General features: G+C 44.7%; 1 protein-coding gene across 1 annotated transcript in view; it reads right to left on the bottom strand.

The window, feature by feature from the left end:
* Nlrp12 (NLR family pyrin domain containing 12) overlaps positions 1 to 8,525 on the bottom strand; it is a 26,557-nt gene extending 18,032 nt beyond the window's left edge. Inside the window, 4 exon segments of the mRNA XM_032896263.1 lie at positions 1 to 204; positions 206 to 1,101; positions 4,063 to 4,145; positions 8,248 to 8,525. The exon segment at positions 1 to 204 is cut by the window's left edge and continues 581 nt beyond it. Of these exon segments, the coding sequence (XP_032752154.1) occupies positions 1 to 204; positions 206 to 1,101; positions 4,063 to 4,145; positions 8,248 to 8,525 (1,461 nt within the window).
* Positions 8,526 to 18,771: the final 10,246 nt, after the last annotated feature.

Consider the following 18,771-nt stretch of genomic DNA (forward strand, 5'->3'; position numbering starts at 1 on the left):
CTCTGCTCCATCTAGGCCGTGTTTCCCAAGATCCTCTTCCTCGAAGAGAATCTTCTGATTCCAGAGGCCCTCTGCAGCCAGAGAGACCAGGCCTCTCTGGTTGGCTGGGACTTTGAAGGTTGGGGTCCCTGGCTTGGGCTGCATCAGGCTCAGAAGGTAGAACATATAAACCGCTGTGGTGGTCCGAGATGTTTGTCTTAAAAGCTTCCCCACTTTCTAGCTGCTGCTTTAGGCAGGTGCAGACCACCCAGGACACCATGGGAACAAAACACATGGTAAAGAGGGGCTCATAGTCCCTCATGAAGCTGAACACTTGGCTCGCTTGTCCAGTGTTGTGGAAATATCTGTAGAAATATTCCTCCCTCTCTGCCTCGGAGAAGCCCAGGATCTCCACGTGCCTAGGGTGTTCCAACAAGCCGTGCAGCTTCTCCAGTGCACAGGGTCGTGTGGTGATGAGTAAAGAGAGCTGGGGCAGAAGCAACCTCCGAATCAGGCTTCCGAGGAGGAGTTCCGTGGGTCGTTTCTCCTCCCAGCAGTGGCACCAGGGACCCTGAACGTCATGGAAAGAGGGATGAAGCTCATGGAAGCCATCGATGATGAATAGGAGACGATCAGGAGCCCGGATGAGGTCCTCAAGGGGTGCACCATGCTCTGGCCAGCAACTGGAGAGGAGGTCATGTACACTGCACTGGGTGTGGCTTCTATTCAACTCCCTGCAGCTGATATAGAAGACATAATCGAACTGGTCTTGGAAGAGTCTCCCATCAGCCCAATCCAACATCACTTTGTGGGTCAACATGGACTTCCCCATCCCCGCTGCCCCTTGTAATACCACTGTGCGGGGTGGCTCTGGGCGTTCTTCATCTGGCTCAAAGAGGGTCTCCATTTGGATAGGGCTAGCCTGGTGGCCCCTGGTTCTGGAGTGTTCCCACCCTATTTCCAGAAGTTTTTGCTGTGCCCAGATAGGATTTGCGTGTTCCTTTACTAGGAGAAGCCGAGTGTAACGATGACTTAAGTTCACACATTCGCCTAGTCGCGCATTGCGGTCTTCCATTAGCCGGAATTTCCTTCGGACATAGTCTTTGTAGGTTGTCTGGGGATCTAGAAGAGAGAAGGAAAGGTCTGTGGCATAGCCATTAGCAACTTTTTGAAAAAAGATTTTATTTTTAATTTGTCTTTTCTTTCTTTTTTTAAGATTTATTATATATATGTGTGTGTGTGTGTGTGTGTGTGTGTGTGTGTACAAAATATATACACACACACACACACACACACATATACTGTAGCTGTCTTCAGACACACCAGAAGAGGACATCAGATCCCATGGTTGTGAGCCACCATGTGGTTGCTCAAAATTGAACTCAGAACCTCTGGAACAGCAGTCAGTGCTCTTAATCACTGAGCCATCAATCCAGCCCTTTATTTTTAATTTAGTTTACATTTTTTAATGTGTATGGGTGTTTTACTTAAATGTTTGTCTGAGCACCTCATGTATGCCTGTGCCTGTAGAGGCCAAAAGTTACAGGGACTGAAGTTACAGGTGTGCTATGTGAGTGCTGGTAATCAAATTCAGATCCTCTGGAACTTTAACCACTGTTGTTAACTGCTGAATCCAACCCCTATTTTTATTTTTTAATTATGTGCATGTGCACATAAATTGGAGTGTCCCGAGAGGCCAGAAAAGGGTTTTAAATCCCCAGCATTGGAGTTAAGGGCTGTCAGGAGCTGCCTGATATTGAGTGCTGGGATCTATCCTCCAGTCCTCTGATAGAGCAGTAAACATTCTTAATCACTGAGCCATCTCTCTGATACCAGCATTTTTCCGCCTTGGGATGAGGTTTCATGTAGCCCAGGCTGGCTTCAAACTTGCTGTATATTCAAAGACGACTTTTGATCCTCCCGTCAATACCTCACAAATTCTGGGATTACAGGCCTACACCACCGCATCCAATTTATATGATGCTGGGGACTGAACATGGGATTTCATGGATTGTAGGCAAGTTCTTAAACAACTGAGCTACATGCCCCAACCCCTTTCACTTTTTGTTTGTTTGTTTGTTTGTTTGTTTGTTTGAGGTGGGGTTTCATATTGTTCAGACTGACTCCAGACTAGCTGTGTAGCCAGGGATAACCTTGAACCACTGAACCTGTTGCTTCTGCTTCTCTAGTTCTGGGAATCACAGGTACAAACCACTTTGCTTGCATCCCTCCCTCCCTCCCTCCCTCCCTCCCTCCCTCCCTCCTTCCCTCTTTCATCTCCTCCTTCCTTCCATTTTTCAGCAACAGTCTTTCTCTGACTTTCTAACTTTTCTTGATTTCCCCTGTCTCAATTCCCCCTACCCCCTACCACAAACCCTACAAGCCCTGTGATTATTAGATTGCTAGAATAAGCCACCACTCCCAGATGTTATCAGCAAATCACAATGAATTCAGTGACTGCCAAGCATGGTCTATTAGCTACTTGTTTTTCTAGTTGAGGAACTGTTGAGCCAGGTCCTCAGAGCAGTTTCTAGCTGCAATCTGAGAACCCTTCTGGGAAGTTGAAGCACTCAAGCATAGATCTGTGAGTGCATATTCCTTGCATTTGTTGTGCAGCAATTGATTCTTCTGACTTAAAACATGTTTTCCCCCAAGAGACCTCATAAGGCCCAAATGACTGATTTCTCTGTCTTGAAACATGTCTTCCTGGAGAGAGGCTCCAGTAGCTAATAACACTAGGCTCAAGAAGTTCATGAAATTTACAAGACTCATGGCACTCAGAAAGCTCCAGGGTTTATAAGGTCTCTCCCTAAGTTTATGTAAGCGATGGACAATAGACAGTTGCTGGAGAAGAGATGCTTCAATGGAGCTCGCATCAGTTGAATGGTGATTCTTCTGGGTGGTAACATTTGAGAATCATGGGGTGGGGTAGAGCTGGAGAGATGATTTAGCAGTTGTAGGTGGGTAATGTTCTTTCAGAGGACCTCTATAATCAGTTCAAACTAAGTGTAAGCTTGCTAAATCTATCTGCTTTAGCCTCCTGAGACATTGAGATTATAGCCAACTCATCCAGCTCCCTCCCTTTCTGCTCCTAAACTGTGATTTGTTTGTGAGTAGTAGTTTGGTAGCTATCTCACACCCTCAAAGTGACAAGTCTTAGGACTTCAGCTAAGAACCTGTCACCCCAGCACTTGGAAATTAAAGGTGGGAGGGTCAGGAGTTCAAGTTTAGCCTCAGCTACATAGTAAATTCCAGGCCGGACAACAAACTAAAAAGCTGACATAGAGCAGTTGGTTGAATCAATAAAGTTTGGCTGAGATGGCTCAGCCAGTGAAGGTGCTCGCCACTGAGCTTGCTAACCTGAGTTCCGTCCCCAGGACTCACATAGTGACCTTCATAGTGTCCTATGATCTTCACACATGTACCGAGGCACATCTCCCAACCCCCTGCACACAAAGTAAATTTAAATGTTTTTAAAGGAACTAGAGAAATGGCTCAGTGGTTAAGAACAGGTGTTGCTCTTACAGAGGACCCACATTTGACTCACAGCACTTACACAGTAGCTCACAACCACATGTGACTCCACATAACAAGAGATCCAAGCCCTTCTGGCTCGTTAGGCTTCAGTGTGGTACATTTACAGACAAACACACATAAAATAAAAAGCAATACATAAAAAATAAAAAAATGCAAAAGAAGTGAAGTCTTTAATGGTGTTTGTCTACCACAAAAACTCTGAATCTATTCACCTAAGACTCCTTGCCATATGTCAACATTAAGTACCATTTCTGGCTGGGCATGGTGTCAAATACCTTAATGCCAGTATCTCTGTGAGTTCAAAGCCAGCCTGGTCTATATAGTGAGTTCCAGGACAATCAAGATTATATAGAAATACCCCAGCTCAAAAAAATATAATAAATATTATGTTATATATTATAGAGAGTATATATATATGTGTGTGTATATACATACATACACACACACACACACACACACACACACACATATATATATATGCTTTCAGTTGGGGTATTACTTATGTGCAGCTAGTATATCCTAATAGGTACAGGGCTCATAGCTCACCTTTTCTTGGAGCATCAGGAGAGACGTCCAAAAGGCACGTTGACTGGCTCTCAAGAGAGCATAGACCATTACTCGGAGTGACTGCAAGAAACATGTAGGAGGTCAGCTACCAATCTGTATTATATTTTATTCTTTCTTCTTTTTATTTTCATTGCTGGGCAGCATCAAATCCAAAGCCTTGAGCGTGCCAGGACAAGCACTCTAGCACTTCACCACTAAGCTACACCTCCAGCCCTGATATTAGTTGTTGTTACATCAAACTGTGGCTTTGTAGTTCCTGCCCTCCATGCTAGAGTATCCAGCACTCACCTCAGTCTGTTGTGTTAGAAATGGGTAGTCTGAGGGTGCCGGGGAGAGCAACACACCGAAGGATAAATAATGCAACTTCACAGACTCACAGTGATGAGAGATAGGCCGGAAGTCAAGCAACGGAATAGCTTGAGGAAATGGAATCGTATCTGGGGTAAGATTGTTTTGAAGGTGGCTAGGAAAGAATTTTCTTTAATATGTATAAATATACATACATACAAATAAATATAGAGAGAGGGAGGAGAAAGAGAGAGAGAGAGAGAGAGAGAGAGAGAGGAGAGAGAATTTCAGTACTTAGGAGAGGAGGCAGAGGCAGAAAGACAAGGATTTTAAGTCATCCTTGGTTACAAAGGGCCTTGAAGGCCACCCTGGAGCACAGAAGACAGTCTCGCGGGTCACCTCATCTCCTACCCCCACCCCATGCACACAAAATAAGCACAGAGAAATAAATATAAGATGTAAAGGGGTTGGGGATTTGGCTCAGTGGTAGAGCGCTTGCCTAGGAAGCGAAAGGCCCTGGGTTCGGTCCCCAGCCCCGAAAAAAAAAAAAATCTAAAAAAAAAAAAGATGTAAATAGGAAATCTTTTATATACATAAAATACTCAGACATGTAATTTAATTTTTTTTCTTTCTTTTTTTTTTTTTTTTTTCGAAGCTGGGGACATAACCCAGAGCCTTGCACTTGCTAGGCAAGCGCTCTACCACTGAGCTAAATCCCCAACCCTTAATTTTTTTCTTAATGAGACAGGGTCCCATTATATAACCTTGGCTGGGCTAGAGCTAGCTAGATGGATCAGGCTAACCTTGAACTCACAGAGATACACTTGCCTTTCTTTCCCTGAAGGATTAAGGGTGGATAACATCTCACCCAGCAGCTTGGAGGGTGTGTGTGTGTGTGTGTGTGTGTGTGTGTGTGTGTGTGTGTGTGTGTGTGTGTCCCATGATCAGCCATATATATATATATATATATATATTATTATAATTTTTTACATTTATTTGTTTTTTTTGGGGGGATGAGGTATGTATGCAATAAGGAGTATGTGGAAGTCAGATGACAACCTTGGGAATCAGTTCTTTCTTTTTACCATGTGGGTATGTGGGTTCTGGGGATGAAACTAGGAGTGATCAGGTTTGGTGACAGAAGCTACCTGACCCACTGAGCCATCTTACCAGCCCACGTGTTTGGTTTTTAAGACAGGGTTTGGCTGTATTGCCCACACTGACCTTTAACTTTCAGTAGTTCACCCCTCTACCCCTACTGCTGTTTAAGTTTCTCAAAGTGCTGTGATTATAGGTGTGTGCTACCATGCCCAGCCTAATCAACAGATGGTCTAATGAAACGAACAGACAGTTTACAAAAGAATAACACAAATGACCAATTATTTTTATAACTGTTCAACATCCCTAGCCATCAGGGAGAGGCAGGTTAAAACTATTTTTTTTTTTTTCGGAGCTGGGGACCGAACCCAGGGCCTTGTGCTTGCTTGTGTGTGGGTGTGTGTGGGTGTGTGTGTGTGTGTGTGTGTGTGTGTGGGTGTGTGTGTGTAAAGAGCTGTAAGTATGAATATAGTTCATACATTTAAACATTTAATAACATTTAAAGTCTGAGAGACAAAGAGAGGTTAATATTAGATGATGCACAAGGACAGAATGTAGGCAAAAGATCTCACAACTCAGGAAGAGGAGACAAAACTCATTGTTTTTCTAGTTTCAATTCTGTCAGTGTTTTTTTGTTTTTGTTTTTGTTTTTGTTTTTTGTGGTCGATAAGTACATTAGAATATGATAGATCTATGAAGTATAAAACGTTCAGTGAAACTTCAAGCTTTACTTGGTCATTCTAACTATATACAATGTCACTGAGATGTAGCGAATTTAGGGGCTGGACTTCTTTAACCCATCTGTGTGTTGTTTTTCTTGGTGAGTTCATTACAATAGTAATCTTATAATAAGGATATTTTTCCCTCTGCAGGGATGCTAACTACTTGTCAGCCCAGCACAGCTGTTTCAGCTCATCAGTTATGAGTCACTAAGCTTTACAGATGCAACTCTGTCGAGCTGGGCACACTGGCTCACCCCTGTAATTCTAGCAGTCAGGAGGCTATGTCAGGAGGTTCCTCCTGAGTTCCAGGCTTGCCTAGACTACGGAATGAGACCCTGCCTCAGGAATGGGACCCTGCCTCAAAACAAACCAACCAGGGCTGAAGAAATGATGTCTCAGCAGTTAACAGTGCCTGTTGCCTTTCAAGAGATTTGCTCCCCAGATCCCATACTGGATGACTTACAACTACATTGTAACTCCTGCTCCAGGGGATTCACTCTCTTCTAGACTTTGTATGAATCAACAACCTGACCCCCAACTCCATACACACATAGATACACATAATTCTTTAAAAAACAACAACAACAACAACAACAACAAAACCCAAAAAACAAAAAACAAAAAAACAGGGCTGGAGAGGTGGCTCAGTGGTTAAGAGCACTGACTGCTCTTCCAGAGGTCCTGAGTTCAATTCCCAGCAACCACGTAGTGGCTCACAACCATCTGTAATAGGATCTGATGCCTTGTTCTGGTGTGTCTAAAGACAGCTACAATGTACTCATATAGATAAAATAAATATTTTTTTTAAAAAAATGAACCCAATACTCAGTGCTGTTTAATAAACAGCTTATTGTGGTGACTCATACTTGTTATCCTAGAACTCAGGAAGCTGAGGCAATGGGACCAACACAGGTTTGAGGCCAACCTACGTTACAGAGTAAGACTGTATCTCAAGTCAAGATACATGGATGGATGGATGGATGGATGGATGGATGGATGGATGGATGGATAGATGGAAAGATGGAGAGATAGATAAATGATGCATGGATAGATAGAGTTTTGTAGTAATAGCTTTTCACTTAAAAAATTATTCTTAGAGCACATAGTGATGGCACATGCCTTTAATCCCAGCACTCAGCAGGCAGAGACAAGTGGATCTCTGAGTTCAAAACCAGCTTGGTCCACAAAGCGAGTTCCAGGATGGCCAGGACTACACAGAGAAACCCAGCCTCCAAAAACAAGCAAAAGAAAACAAAATTATTATTATGTGTATGTGTGTGAGGCAGCTCGAGTTTACATGCACCGCACACGTGAAGGTGTCCATAGATGCCGTGTGGTGTCAGATCCCCTGGAAGTAGAGTTGTCCTCTGACTCCACAAACCGGCTGTGGCACCCAAGTGCCCGCACTCATTCACACGGGCCATGCATACTCTATCAGCAATAAATAAAAAATTTTAAAGGACATCAAAGTATGGCTAGAGAGGCAGCTCAGCGCTTAAGAGCACGGGCTGCTCTTCCAGTGGCCCAGAGTTCAATTCCCACAACCTATAAAGGGATCTGATGCCCTCTACTGGCCGGCAGGTGTATGTGCAGCAGAGCGCCTATACATAAAATAAAAAAAGAAAAAAGAAAATGTTTCTTTTAAAAAGACAAGTAGGAAGAGGACTATTTGGGAGAGGAAGGGGTCAACAGGAGTGAGTGGGAGGTAGAGTAATGAGAGGTGTGTGTGATCCACAGTATGTATACATATGAAAATAACATGATTAGGGTCAGAGACATGGCCAAGCCTGGGGACGTGACTTTGATCCCTAGGACCTACATGGTAGCAGGAGACAATGGACTTTGCAAATTCACTCTCTCGCTCTCTCTCTCTCTCTCTCTCTCTCTCTCTCTCTCACACACACACACACACACACACACACACACACACACACACACACACACAGCCCTTTAAAAGAGAGGGGATTTTTGGAAAAAGACCATTGGGGGGAAATTTGAATCCAGGGGTTGGCTAAGAGAATGGGTTTCCAGGCTGGGCTCTCCTCCCTCCTTCCCCCTCACCAGGTCTTCTAGCTCCCAGAGGTCCTTCCTGTGGATCCTCTCAAAGGTGCTGAGAGCCAGAAGCCAAGCCTCCCTTGTCCCCATATGGGCCACCATCAGTTGGGCCATTTCCAGAGGACCAGCCATCTCCATTCGTCCCCTGGGGATCTTGTCCTGGCCCAGTTCCTCCGCAATCCCCAGGTATAACTTGAATTTCTTCAGTTCCCCAGCCTCAAGTTCTTCCAGGTAGGTGGACAGTCGATGGAGGGCATCCTTGGCTGTAGCTGGCAACATGGGGACGAAGTAATGGGGCCAGCCCCTCTAACCTTTCTCTAAAAGGACCATAGGCACTGCAGCATGCTGCCACGGCTTCATTGACAGGCAGAAGGGAGCGAGGGGTACAGGACTGAGGTTGAGACAGAGGCAAGATCTTTTGAGAAATCACGCTCTCACACCCTTTCCTTCTCTGCTACCTGCTCCTCTCAACAAGAGTGTTTGCTGTGAGGATGGGGAAGTTGGTGTGAGGTAATCCATGGAACGCTTGACTGTAAGCACGCCACAGGTTGAGCAAGCCTCTGCTGTTTTCCCAGCTCCCTTGACAAAACAACCACGCTCTCTGTCTTTCCACACGTCCTTCTAACTCAGAAAGAGGTGTGAAGACAGTCTTGGCCTCTTCCAAGAATATATTCCAGGAATATGCATGGGGCCTGGGGATATGGCTCCGTGGGGAGAGTGATTGCCGAGCACCAGTGAAGCCCGGGGTTCTAACCCACCACTGCCTTGAGAAGGTGTGGTGGTATTGAAAGATAAAAGTTTTAAAGTTGCCCCCCTAGACACAAAGTTTAGAGCAGAAAAAAAAGAAAACAGGTTAGGCTCCAGAATTGTATGTTCCAAGAAGCCTCTCCTAGGGCTATAGAATAGATAATTACATTGGCCAGCTCAACAGCTTTCTCCCAGAAACTAGCTGATCATAAATCTTAGAGAACAATTTTGAGGAAACTTGTCCTAAGAACTAGCGGACCATGAAGTTAAACAATCTGAGAAGTAAGAGACCCCTAGGAAACAATCTTGGGAGACAGAGTTCTTCCTTGTGATTTTTCACTGTTATTTCCCCATCCTGCCCCTCAAGTTTCTCCCTTTAAATCTTCCAGCCTCTCGGGTGAACTCCACTGCCCCTGCGTGGGATGGAGGGCATCGATAAACCTCATGTAATTACAACAAGGACGGTCTTGTGTGAGTTCTTGGGGGGTTGCGTCATCCCGAGACTTGAGTGAGGGTCTCCCCACTCCGGGGGTCTTTCAGTATCTCTCCCGTAAGGCCAGCACTCCTGAGGTAGAGGAGGGAGGACCAGAAGCTCAAGGTCATACCAGGCTGAATAGTGAGTGCAAAGCCAATTTGGGATACATGAGGTTTGGGGAGATGACATGGGTGCCCGTGCCTTTAATCCCAGCACTTGAGAGGCAGAGGCAGGTGATCTCTGTGACTCTGAGGTCATCCTGATCTACATAGTGAATTCAGGTCAGCCATGACACTTAGTGAGACTGGGTCTTGTTTGTTTGTTTTTCTCTCTGTGTAGCCCTGGTTATCCTGCAGCTTGCAATCTAGACCAGGATAGCTTCAAATTCACAAAGATCCACCCATCTTTGTGTGCCACCCCGGCCTGGCTGAGACTTTTGTCCTTTTTTTTTTTTTTTTTTTTTCTTTTTTTCTTTTTTTCGGAGCTGGGGACCGAACCCAGGGCCTTGCGTTTGCTAGGCAAGCGCTCCACCACCGAGCTAAATCCCCAACCCCGAGACTCTGTCCTTAAAACAAAGGATAACAAAGGGGGGAGACATGTCGGCTGTTAAGAGCACTGAATGCTCTTCCAGAGAACCAGGATTCAATTCCCAGCAGTTACAAGGCAGGTTACAACTGTGACACTCTCAACACTCTCACACATACATATATGCAGGTATATATGCATCAATGTGCGTACGAGCACACACACACACACACACACACACACACACACATACACACACACATACACACACTTAAATGGTTGTGGAGGCACATGCCTGTAATCCCAATAGGAGGGTTGCAAATTCAAAATTAGCCTGAACAACACAATGAGATCCTGTCTCAAAAACACAAAACAAAAATCCCCCTATAGCTGGAAAAATGGCTGAACAGGGAGAGAGTTTCCCACTTAAGCATGAGGACCTAGATTCAAATCTCCAGAGCTTGATGAACCTAGACATGCAATGGGTAAATATGAGTCTGATAGCACAGCAGCAAACGAAAGACCTTGTCCCAAGGCGAGGAATGACACCTGGTGTTGACCTCTGCCCGTACTTCTGGTTAATTTTATGTCAGTTTGACACAGGCTAGAGTCATCTGAGGGGAGGTAACCTCAGTTGGAAAAAAAAAAAATGCCTCCAAAAGACTGAGCTGTACAAAAGCCGGTAGAGCATTTTCTTAATTAGGATCAATGGGGAAACCCATTGTGGGGGGGCCATCCTGGGCTGGTGGTCCTGGGTTCTATAAAGCAAGCTGAGCAAGCCATGGGGGGCAATCCAGTAATAAGCGCCCTCTATGGCCTCTGCATCAACTTCTGCCGTCAGGGTTAAGACAGGGTTTCTCTCTGTAACAGCCCTGGGTGTCTTAGAACTGGACTTGTGCTCCTGTCTCTGTCCTTCAAGTACAAGGATTAAAGGCCATGTACCACCACACTCATCCAGCCTCGGGCCGGGGAGATGGCTCAGTGGTTAAGAGCATTGACTGTTCTTCCAGAGGTCGTGAGTTCAATTCCCAGCAACCACATGGTGACTCACAACCATCTGTAATGAGATCTGATGCCCTCTTCTGGTGCACCTGAGGACAGCTACAGTGTATTCATATACATAAAATAAATAATTTTAAAAATTAAAAAAAAATACCCCCCTGATATAATAAGAGGTGAGTAGTTTCACAGAAGCCCTCTGAGGCTCTCTTCAGCCATTTGTTAGTTTGTCTTTTGAGACAGAGCCTCATATAATGGAACCTGGCCCTAAACTCACTATGTAACCCAGATGACTTTGAACCTCTAACTCCCCCACTGGGTTTATAGGTATCCAACAGCAGAAGAGGTTTGCCCAGTGCTGGGAGCCCAATCCAAGGCTTAGCACATGTTAGGCAATCCGATCACTGTACCCACAGACCCATATGCACAGCCCACTCTCTCCCAGGCATTGCTCTCTAGCCCTCCTGTGCATTAACCGAATCCAACTTCCAAGACCACACTCTCGGCTTCTCAGTATTCTAAATTCGTGTACTTGTCTGTATTCACGTTTAATTTGGGACCCACTCAACAGTATGAAGCTCATCCACATTCCCTCTCATGCTTCTAGCTTGTCCCTCCTGATTGCTGAATCGTTTGGAGCCTGGACTGCCACTGAAGCAGTCAAGTGCAGGAATGATCTAGTAGCCTGAGAGCCGGTTTGGTTTTGGTTATGCACCCCCCTCTCCTGTAATAATGCACTCCCTTTACCTGTGGAGACCATGTACACGCACCAAACAATACACTTTCCATTCTTAGGCTCCCTGTCCCCCGACCTGCACCAGGCTGTGCAAATATCATACCTCTGAGCAATAGTATAGTTTCTCTGACTCCAAACAATCAAATTTAGACAGTTTCTTAGTTAATGGCATCCCCGGTGTAATCTAATAGAAAGAAACGAAATGTTGATCTGGCCCAACCTGGGTTTTGGGTGCGTGTGCTACCACTGTGTCCTCAAGTGCACTCTTAGGGGAAATTGTCTGTTTACCATCTTATGCCTATGCAGGATTGGGCTTGCATATGATTAACAGCAGGTGCATTGTAGAAAGGGATCCATGCAGCAGAAAACTTAGTATCACTGGAGTATAGCCTATCAGTTAACAGTATATACTGCTTTTGCGGAAGACCTGGGTTTGGCTACATCTGGTAACTTACAACCATCTGTAACTCCAACTCCAAAGAATCTGATGCTCCCTCTTTAGGTCTGTTCGTGCACATACACACACACACACACACACACACACACACACACACACACACACACACACACTCAGAATGTTTAAAATAAAGAATTAAATGATTATATGACCTAATTTATCGTTTATAACAGATGAAACACTGTAGCTGTCTTCAGACACACTTGAAGAGGACATCGGATCTCATTCCAGACGGTTGTGAGCCACTGTGTGGCTACTGGGATTTGAACTCAGGACCTCTGGAAGAGCAGTCAGTGCTCTTAACCATTGAGTCATCTCTCCACCCCCAGAGAAACTCTTTCACTATGGTACTTCTTCTGTTGAACCATGTAAAAGGGAAGCCCAAACAGTAAATAGGACACTTGAGTACTGTCTTCACTTCATGGCCACTGTCGATCTTGATAATCCCTGTCCCTTATGTGAGCCCTTCTTTTCTTTGTTTTTATTTTCTTTGTTTTATTTTATTTGTTGTTTTGTTTGCTCATTTTTTGAGATAGGATCTGTTTTCATTTGCTTGTTTGAGACAGGGATTCTCTGTGTAAACCTAGGTGACCCGGAACTCACTCTGAGGTCAGGCTGGCCACAAACTTAGAGATCTGCCTGCCTCTGCCTCCTGAGTGCTGGGATCAAAGGTGTGCACCACCATCCCTGGCTTTATTTTGAATTCTTGGGAACCTGAAACCCCCCCCACCGCAGACACTGACCATGTGATAACACTACTCTAACCCAGGAATTCTCAGTGAGACAAAAGTGTCAGAACTGCTCCCCTTGGAAGTGGAAGCTCAGCCCTTGGGAAGTGGAGCCTGGAGAATTAAGAGATGCTGCTGGGCTGCCTGTGGGTCCCAGCGTCAGCTGGAAGCTATCAGATGGGGTAATAAGTCATCAGAAAGCAGGTCAGGGCTGGAGTGTAGTTCAGTAGCGAAATCGTTTCCTGGCGTGTACAGGTACGAAAACAAACTGCAGAACAAAAACCTTACCTTACGGGGAAGGCCCAGGGAGTAAGTGTTCAATCCCCACTTACCACCCCATAACCCTAGAAGAAAGATGCTCAAGCTCTTTACTTTGTTTTGTTTTGTTTTTTTGGGGGGTTGTTTGTTTTTGTTTTTGTTTTTGCTTTTTGGTTGTTGTTATTGTTCATTTTGTTTGGTTCTTTGTTTTCTGAGTCAGGGTCTCATTATGTAACTCTGTCTGGCCTGGAACTAGATTCGTAGCCCAGACTGGTTTTGAACTCCCAGAGATCCTCCTGTCTCTGCCTCCTGATTGCTGGGATTAAAGGATGCACCACCGCACCTGACTCCTTTTTTTTTTTTTTTTATTTTTTAATGTATCAGTGCTTTGCCTGCCACAAATGTGCCTGGGGCCTATAAAGGCCAGAAGAGGGCGTAGGATCACCTGGAACTGGAATTACAGATTACAGACAGTTGTGAGCTGGCATGTTAGATGTTAGGAACCAAACCCAGGTCCTCTGAAAGAACAGTCAGTGTTCTTAACTGCTGAACCATCTTTCCAGCCCCTCCTTTTTTAGAGCTGGGTTCCAGGAACGGTAGACTACAGCACACAACAACAAAATGTGCGCATATTATTTACTCTTTTCATTGGTTTTTTTTTTTTTTTTTTGAAGCAGTGTCTCATTATGTAGTCCTGCTTGCTATCTGGAACTCCAGAATTAGACTACACTGACCTTACACTCCCCCTGACACTGCTAGATGCACAGAGAATCCCTGTCTTGGCAAAACCAGAACAACAACAACAACAATAACAATAACAACAACAACAATTGCAGGGGCTGGAGAGATGGCTCAGTGGTTAAGAGCACTGGCTACTTTTTCAGAGGTCCCGAGTTCAACTCCCAGCAACCACATGGTGGTTCACAACCATCTGAACAAGATTCAATGCCCTCTTCTGGTGTGTATGAAGACAGCCACAGTGTACTTATACACATAAAATATAAAAAATAAATCTTTAAAATAATTTAAAAAGAAAATTGCAAAACCAAAACTTTGCCATTACAACTCCAAGATCATCCATTGGCAGTCAAATGGCCAGAAAATGGGACCTGCTCCTAATGTGAGCATGGAGAAACTTAGGCTCAGGGGAAAGTCCAGAGAATAAGACATTCTAGAGCAGATAAACTGAAGTTAGCTGGGTGTGGTGGTGTATGTCTGGAATCACAGAACTTTAGAGTTTATAGCAGGAAAGTTTCACACTCAATCTTAGCTCCAACGCTGAGAATTGATAGCATGAAAACCTCAAACTTCAGTCCAGCCTGAACTACAGTTTAAAACCTTATCTCAAAAAACACAAGGCAGGGCCAGAGAGATGGCTGAGAGGTTAAGAGCACTGGCTGCTCTTCCAGAACCTGGTTCAATTCCCAGGACCCACATGGCAGCTCGCAACTGTCTGTAACCCCAGTTCTAGAGGATCTGTTACTCTCCCTCACACAGACATGAATGCAGACAAAACACCAATGTCCATAAAATAAAATAAAATAAAATAAAATAAAATAAAATAAAAATGAGGATACTTTGAGGATACTTTCAGGGCTGGAGAGATGACTAGGCAGTTAACTGTTAACTGACTGTTAACTGAGCACTGACTGTTTTTGCAGAGGATCTGGACTTTGTTCTAGGCACGCACATTGGGCATTTCACAACGACCTGTAATTACACTTCCAGTGAATTCAACTCCTCGTCTGGCCTCTGTATGCATGTGGTGCACATATAGACAGCAGGTAAACTTGCAACCACAGGAATTTTTTTTTAAAGATTTATTCATTTATTATATATAAGTACACTGTAGTTGTCCTCAGACACACCAGAAGAGGGCATCGGATCCTTTACAGATGGTTGTGAGCCTCATGTGGTTGCTGGAATTGAACTCAGGACCTCTGAAGAGTAGTCGGGTGCTCTTAACTGCTGAGCCATCTCTCCAGCTCTTCCAGAACCTGGTTCAATTCCCAGCTGGAGAAATAAGGGGCTGGAGAAATGGCTTAGTAATTAAGGCTTTTTCCTGCTCTTGCAGAGGACTGGAGTTTAGTTCCCAGCACCCATGTTGAGGGTTGGCTCACATTTGCCTATAACTCCAGTTCTGAGGGATCTGATACCCTTCTCTAGTCTTTGAGTGGATCTGAATACACACACACACACACACACACACACACACACACACACACACACACACTTTTGCTTTTCTGAGATAGTGTTTTTCTATTTAGTCTTGGCTGTCCTGCCTGGCCCTAAAAGTAAAATTTTAAGAAAACAACAGGGTTGTAGCTATAGCCCAGCTGGTAGAGTGCTGGCCTAGCGTGCACAAAGCTCTGGGTTTCATCTGGGTAGCACATACCTGGAATCCCAGGAATCTGAGGTGGAGGCTCAGGCTTCAGCATCTCAAGGTCATCCCTCAGCTACACAGTAAGTAAATTCCAGGCCAGCCTGGCCTACTTGAGACCAAGGGCTGAGAGTGAAGCTTAGTGGTACAGCACTTGTTTAGCACGCATGAGGTCCTGGGTTTGAAATTTAGATCCATCCAGGTAGTGGTGGTGGTTTCCTTTAATCCTAGCCCTCTGGATGAAGAGACAGGTAATCAGGTAATCTCTGAGTTCAAGGCCAGCCTAGGCTACATAGAGTAACTCTGTCTTGGGGGGGGGAGGACAGGGAACCAAAAAAAAAAAAAAAAAAACCCTCAATTTGTTTGTCTCCAAAATCTTTGGTTCTTAACAGCCGGGATGGTATACACCCAGCAGGCTAATCCTCTAAATTTAAAATATGGGTAGGGTTGGGGATTTAGCTCAGTGGTAGAGCGCTTGCCTAGCAAATGCAAGGCCCTGGGTTCGGTCCCCAGCTCTGAAAAATAGAAAAAAAAAAAAAACATATGGGTAAACTGATGCCTAAGAGTTCCTCAACTGACGACAATCATACAACCCCAAAGCTGCTGATTGTTGCCCAGGGCCTCAGCCCTCCCAGTCACCCTCATCTCTGTGGGAAGCTGAGCACAGAGGTTGAGAAATTTCCTGTGAGTTGTGTGTGTACTCACTCTCAGACCACAGGGGCTGTCAGGAAGCCTAGCATCCTGGCCATCTCCTCCCCCCACCGAGTTATCAGCCTTTGGTACAAGCAGAATACACTCCCACCCTAAGCCTCCACCATCTTGTCCTCATAAATTGGGAGGGCTCAGCCACTGTGCTGATGTCAAAAGGTGACATCAGGACACAGTGGGTAGCAGTGGAGAAAATGCAACATGCTCCTAAGTTCTCAGGCAAGACTCCTCCATCTGCGGTACGGTTCTCCGGAAACACATAAGCGTAGGAGAGATAAACAGAAATGGCAAGCAAGCAAGATACACGATAGGCCTAGAAGATAGAAATCACAATTGGTGGCACAGGCCTATAATCCCAGCACTTGGGAGGTGGACGCAGGATGTCCTCATTTTCCTAATTGTTGCTGTGATAAAGGACAGGCCAGAAGCAACTTGGTCCCCACATGCATTCACATACAAACATATACACCATGTAAACACACACAAGCCTACCACCACCACCGCACACACACACACGCACACAAACAGATTCACACAAGTGCACACACACATGCACATACACTGCAAACACACATATACAAACCTACCACTACAGAGGCACACACATGCACAGAGAGATGGATGCGCACATGCACATATACATGCAAACATACATATACAACAAGCAAGCCCACCACCACACAGACATACATACACAACCATGCAAACACACATATAGAAGCCTACCATTCCCCCACACAGATGCACATACACACAACCATGCAAATGTACATATTCAAGCTCACCACCACCACACATGCATATTCACAGATTCACAATTATATTCACACCCAGGTAAAAACACAAATACAATCCCACCACACACATTCACACACAATGCCAGCAAGATAGCAAGAGAAAGGTATTTGCCACCAGCTTTGCAAACTGAAGTTCTATCCCTGAGACCCACACAGTAGAAGGAGAAAACTGACTCCTGAAAGTTGTTCTCTAAACTCCACAAGTGTGCCACAGCATTCAGATACCAACACACACACACACACACACACACACACAATAAATAAATAAATAAATAAATAAATAAATAAATAAACAAACAAACACTTTTTAAAAAGAAATTTAAATTCGGTCACAGGGTGGCTCCTGAGGGGCACCTGACAAGATTATAATTGATAAAATAAGAGCCTAGATCTCAGGGACGCAGGATAGGTGTCTTTACTGTAAATAGTGGGGTTTGTTTTGTTTTAAATTATGTGTATTTACCAAACAATTAAAACAATAAGACCAAAAAAAAACAAAAAACAAAAACAAAAACAAAAAAACAAGCAAACAAAAACCCTCAGATGTAACTGGCACCCACCTTTAATCTCAGAATTCAGGAGGCAGAGGTAAGCAAACTTGTGAGTTCAAGGTCAGCCTGGTCTATATGATGAGTTTCAGGACAGCCAGAATTACATAGTAAAAAACTGTCTAAAAAAATAAAAAATAAAAAAGTGTGTGTCTATGTGCATGAGTGTTGGTGTGAGGTCAGAATTGAACCTCTTCCAGGACCTCTTGAATGAGACTCACGAAGACAGTGATCAGTGCAATAGTAAGAGGAGTTTAATTCTAGCATGCCGGGGTCCTCCTACTTCAAGGGGAGACAACCCTGAGCAGACTCTGACAGGGAGTTATATACCTTGCAAACAATTGGGGCAGAACTCAAACAATTGGTAACTAGGCAGGGTATTATTGATGGAGCGAAGTGACGTCTAAGCTGACTCACGATCAGTGGACAGGTCTGGACTTTCCAGGGGAATGGCGGGGAGTCAAGAGGAGGTCGGTTGGGAGTCACAGGTAGCTTTGTTTGACACTTTGGTTTGTAGTTGCTCTGAGAACTAACTACTCCCTGGAAGGGAGGGGTCTTTGTGCTTGGAGATGACAGTTTGGTTTGCAGTTGCTCTGGGAACTGAACTAACTCTACTCCTACTGAAAGGGAGGGGTCTTTGTGCTTGGAAGTTTGTGGTGGAACTTTCCCACTGGCCTTAGATTGGTCCTCAACTCTGGCTCTTTTATTGGTATCAACAGAGAGGACAGGCATCTGAGCCCCTAAAGCTGGAGTTACAGGTGAGGTGAGTTTCCTGATGCCAGTGCTAGGAACTGAAGAGTAGAGTACTTTTAGTCAATAAGCCTAAAGTCAACCCTGCTTTTCTTCAAATCTTCCTTCCTTCCTTCCTTCCTTCCTTCCTTCCTTCCTTCCTTCCTTCCTTCCTTCCTTCCTCGCTGTCTCTCTGTCTCTCTGTCTCTCTCTCTCTCTCTCTCTCTCTCTCTCTCTCTCTCTCTCTCTCTCTCTCTCCCCTTTCTACTTTGATTCTTCCTTTCTTTTTCTTGGAGGGAAGACGGATTCAAGAAAATGTTTCTCTGAATAGCCCTGGCTGTCCTGGACTAGGCTGACCTTGAACTCACAGAGATCTGCCTACTTTTGCTTCCCAAGTGCTGGAATTAAGGGTGTGTACCATTACCATCCTGTTTTAGG

This window comes from Rattus rattus, chromosome 2, assembly GCF_011064425.1.
Source record: "Rattus rattus isolate New Zealand chromosome 2, Rrattus_CSIRO_v1, whole genome shotgun sequence".
In the NCBI taxonomy this organism is placed as follows: Eukaryota; Metazoa; Chordata; class Mammalia; order Rodentia; family Muridae; genus Rattus; species Rattus rattus.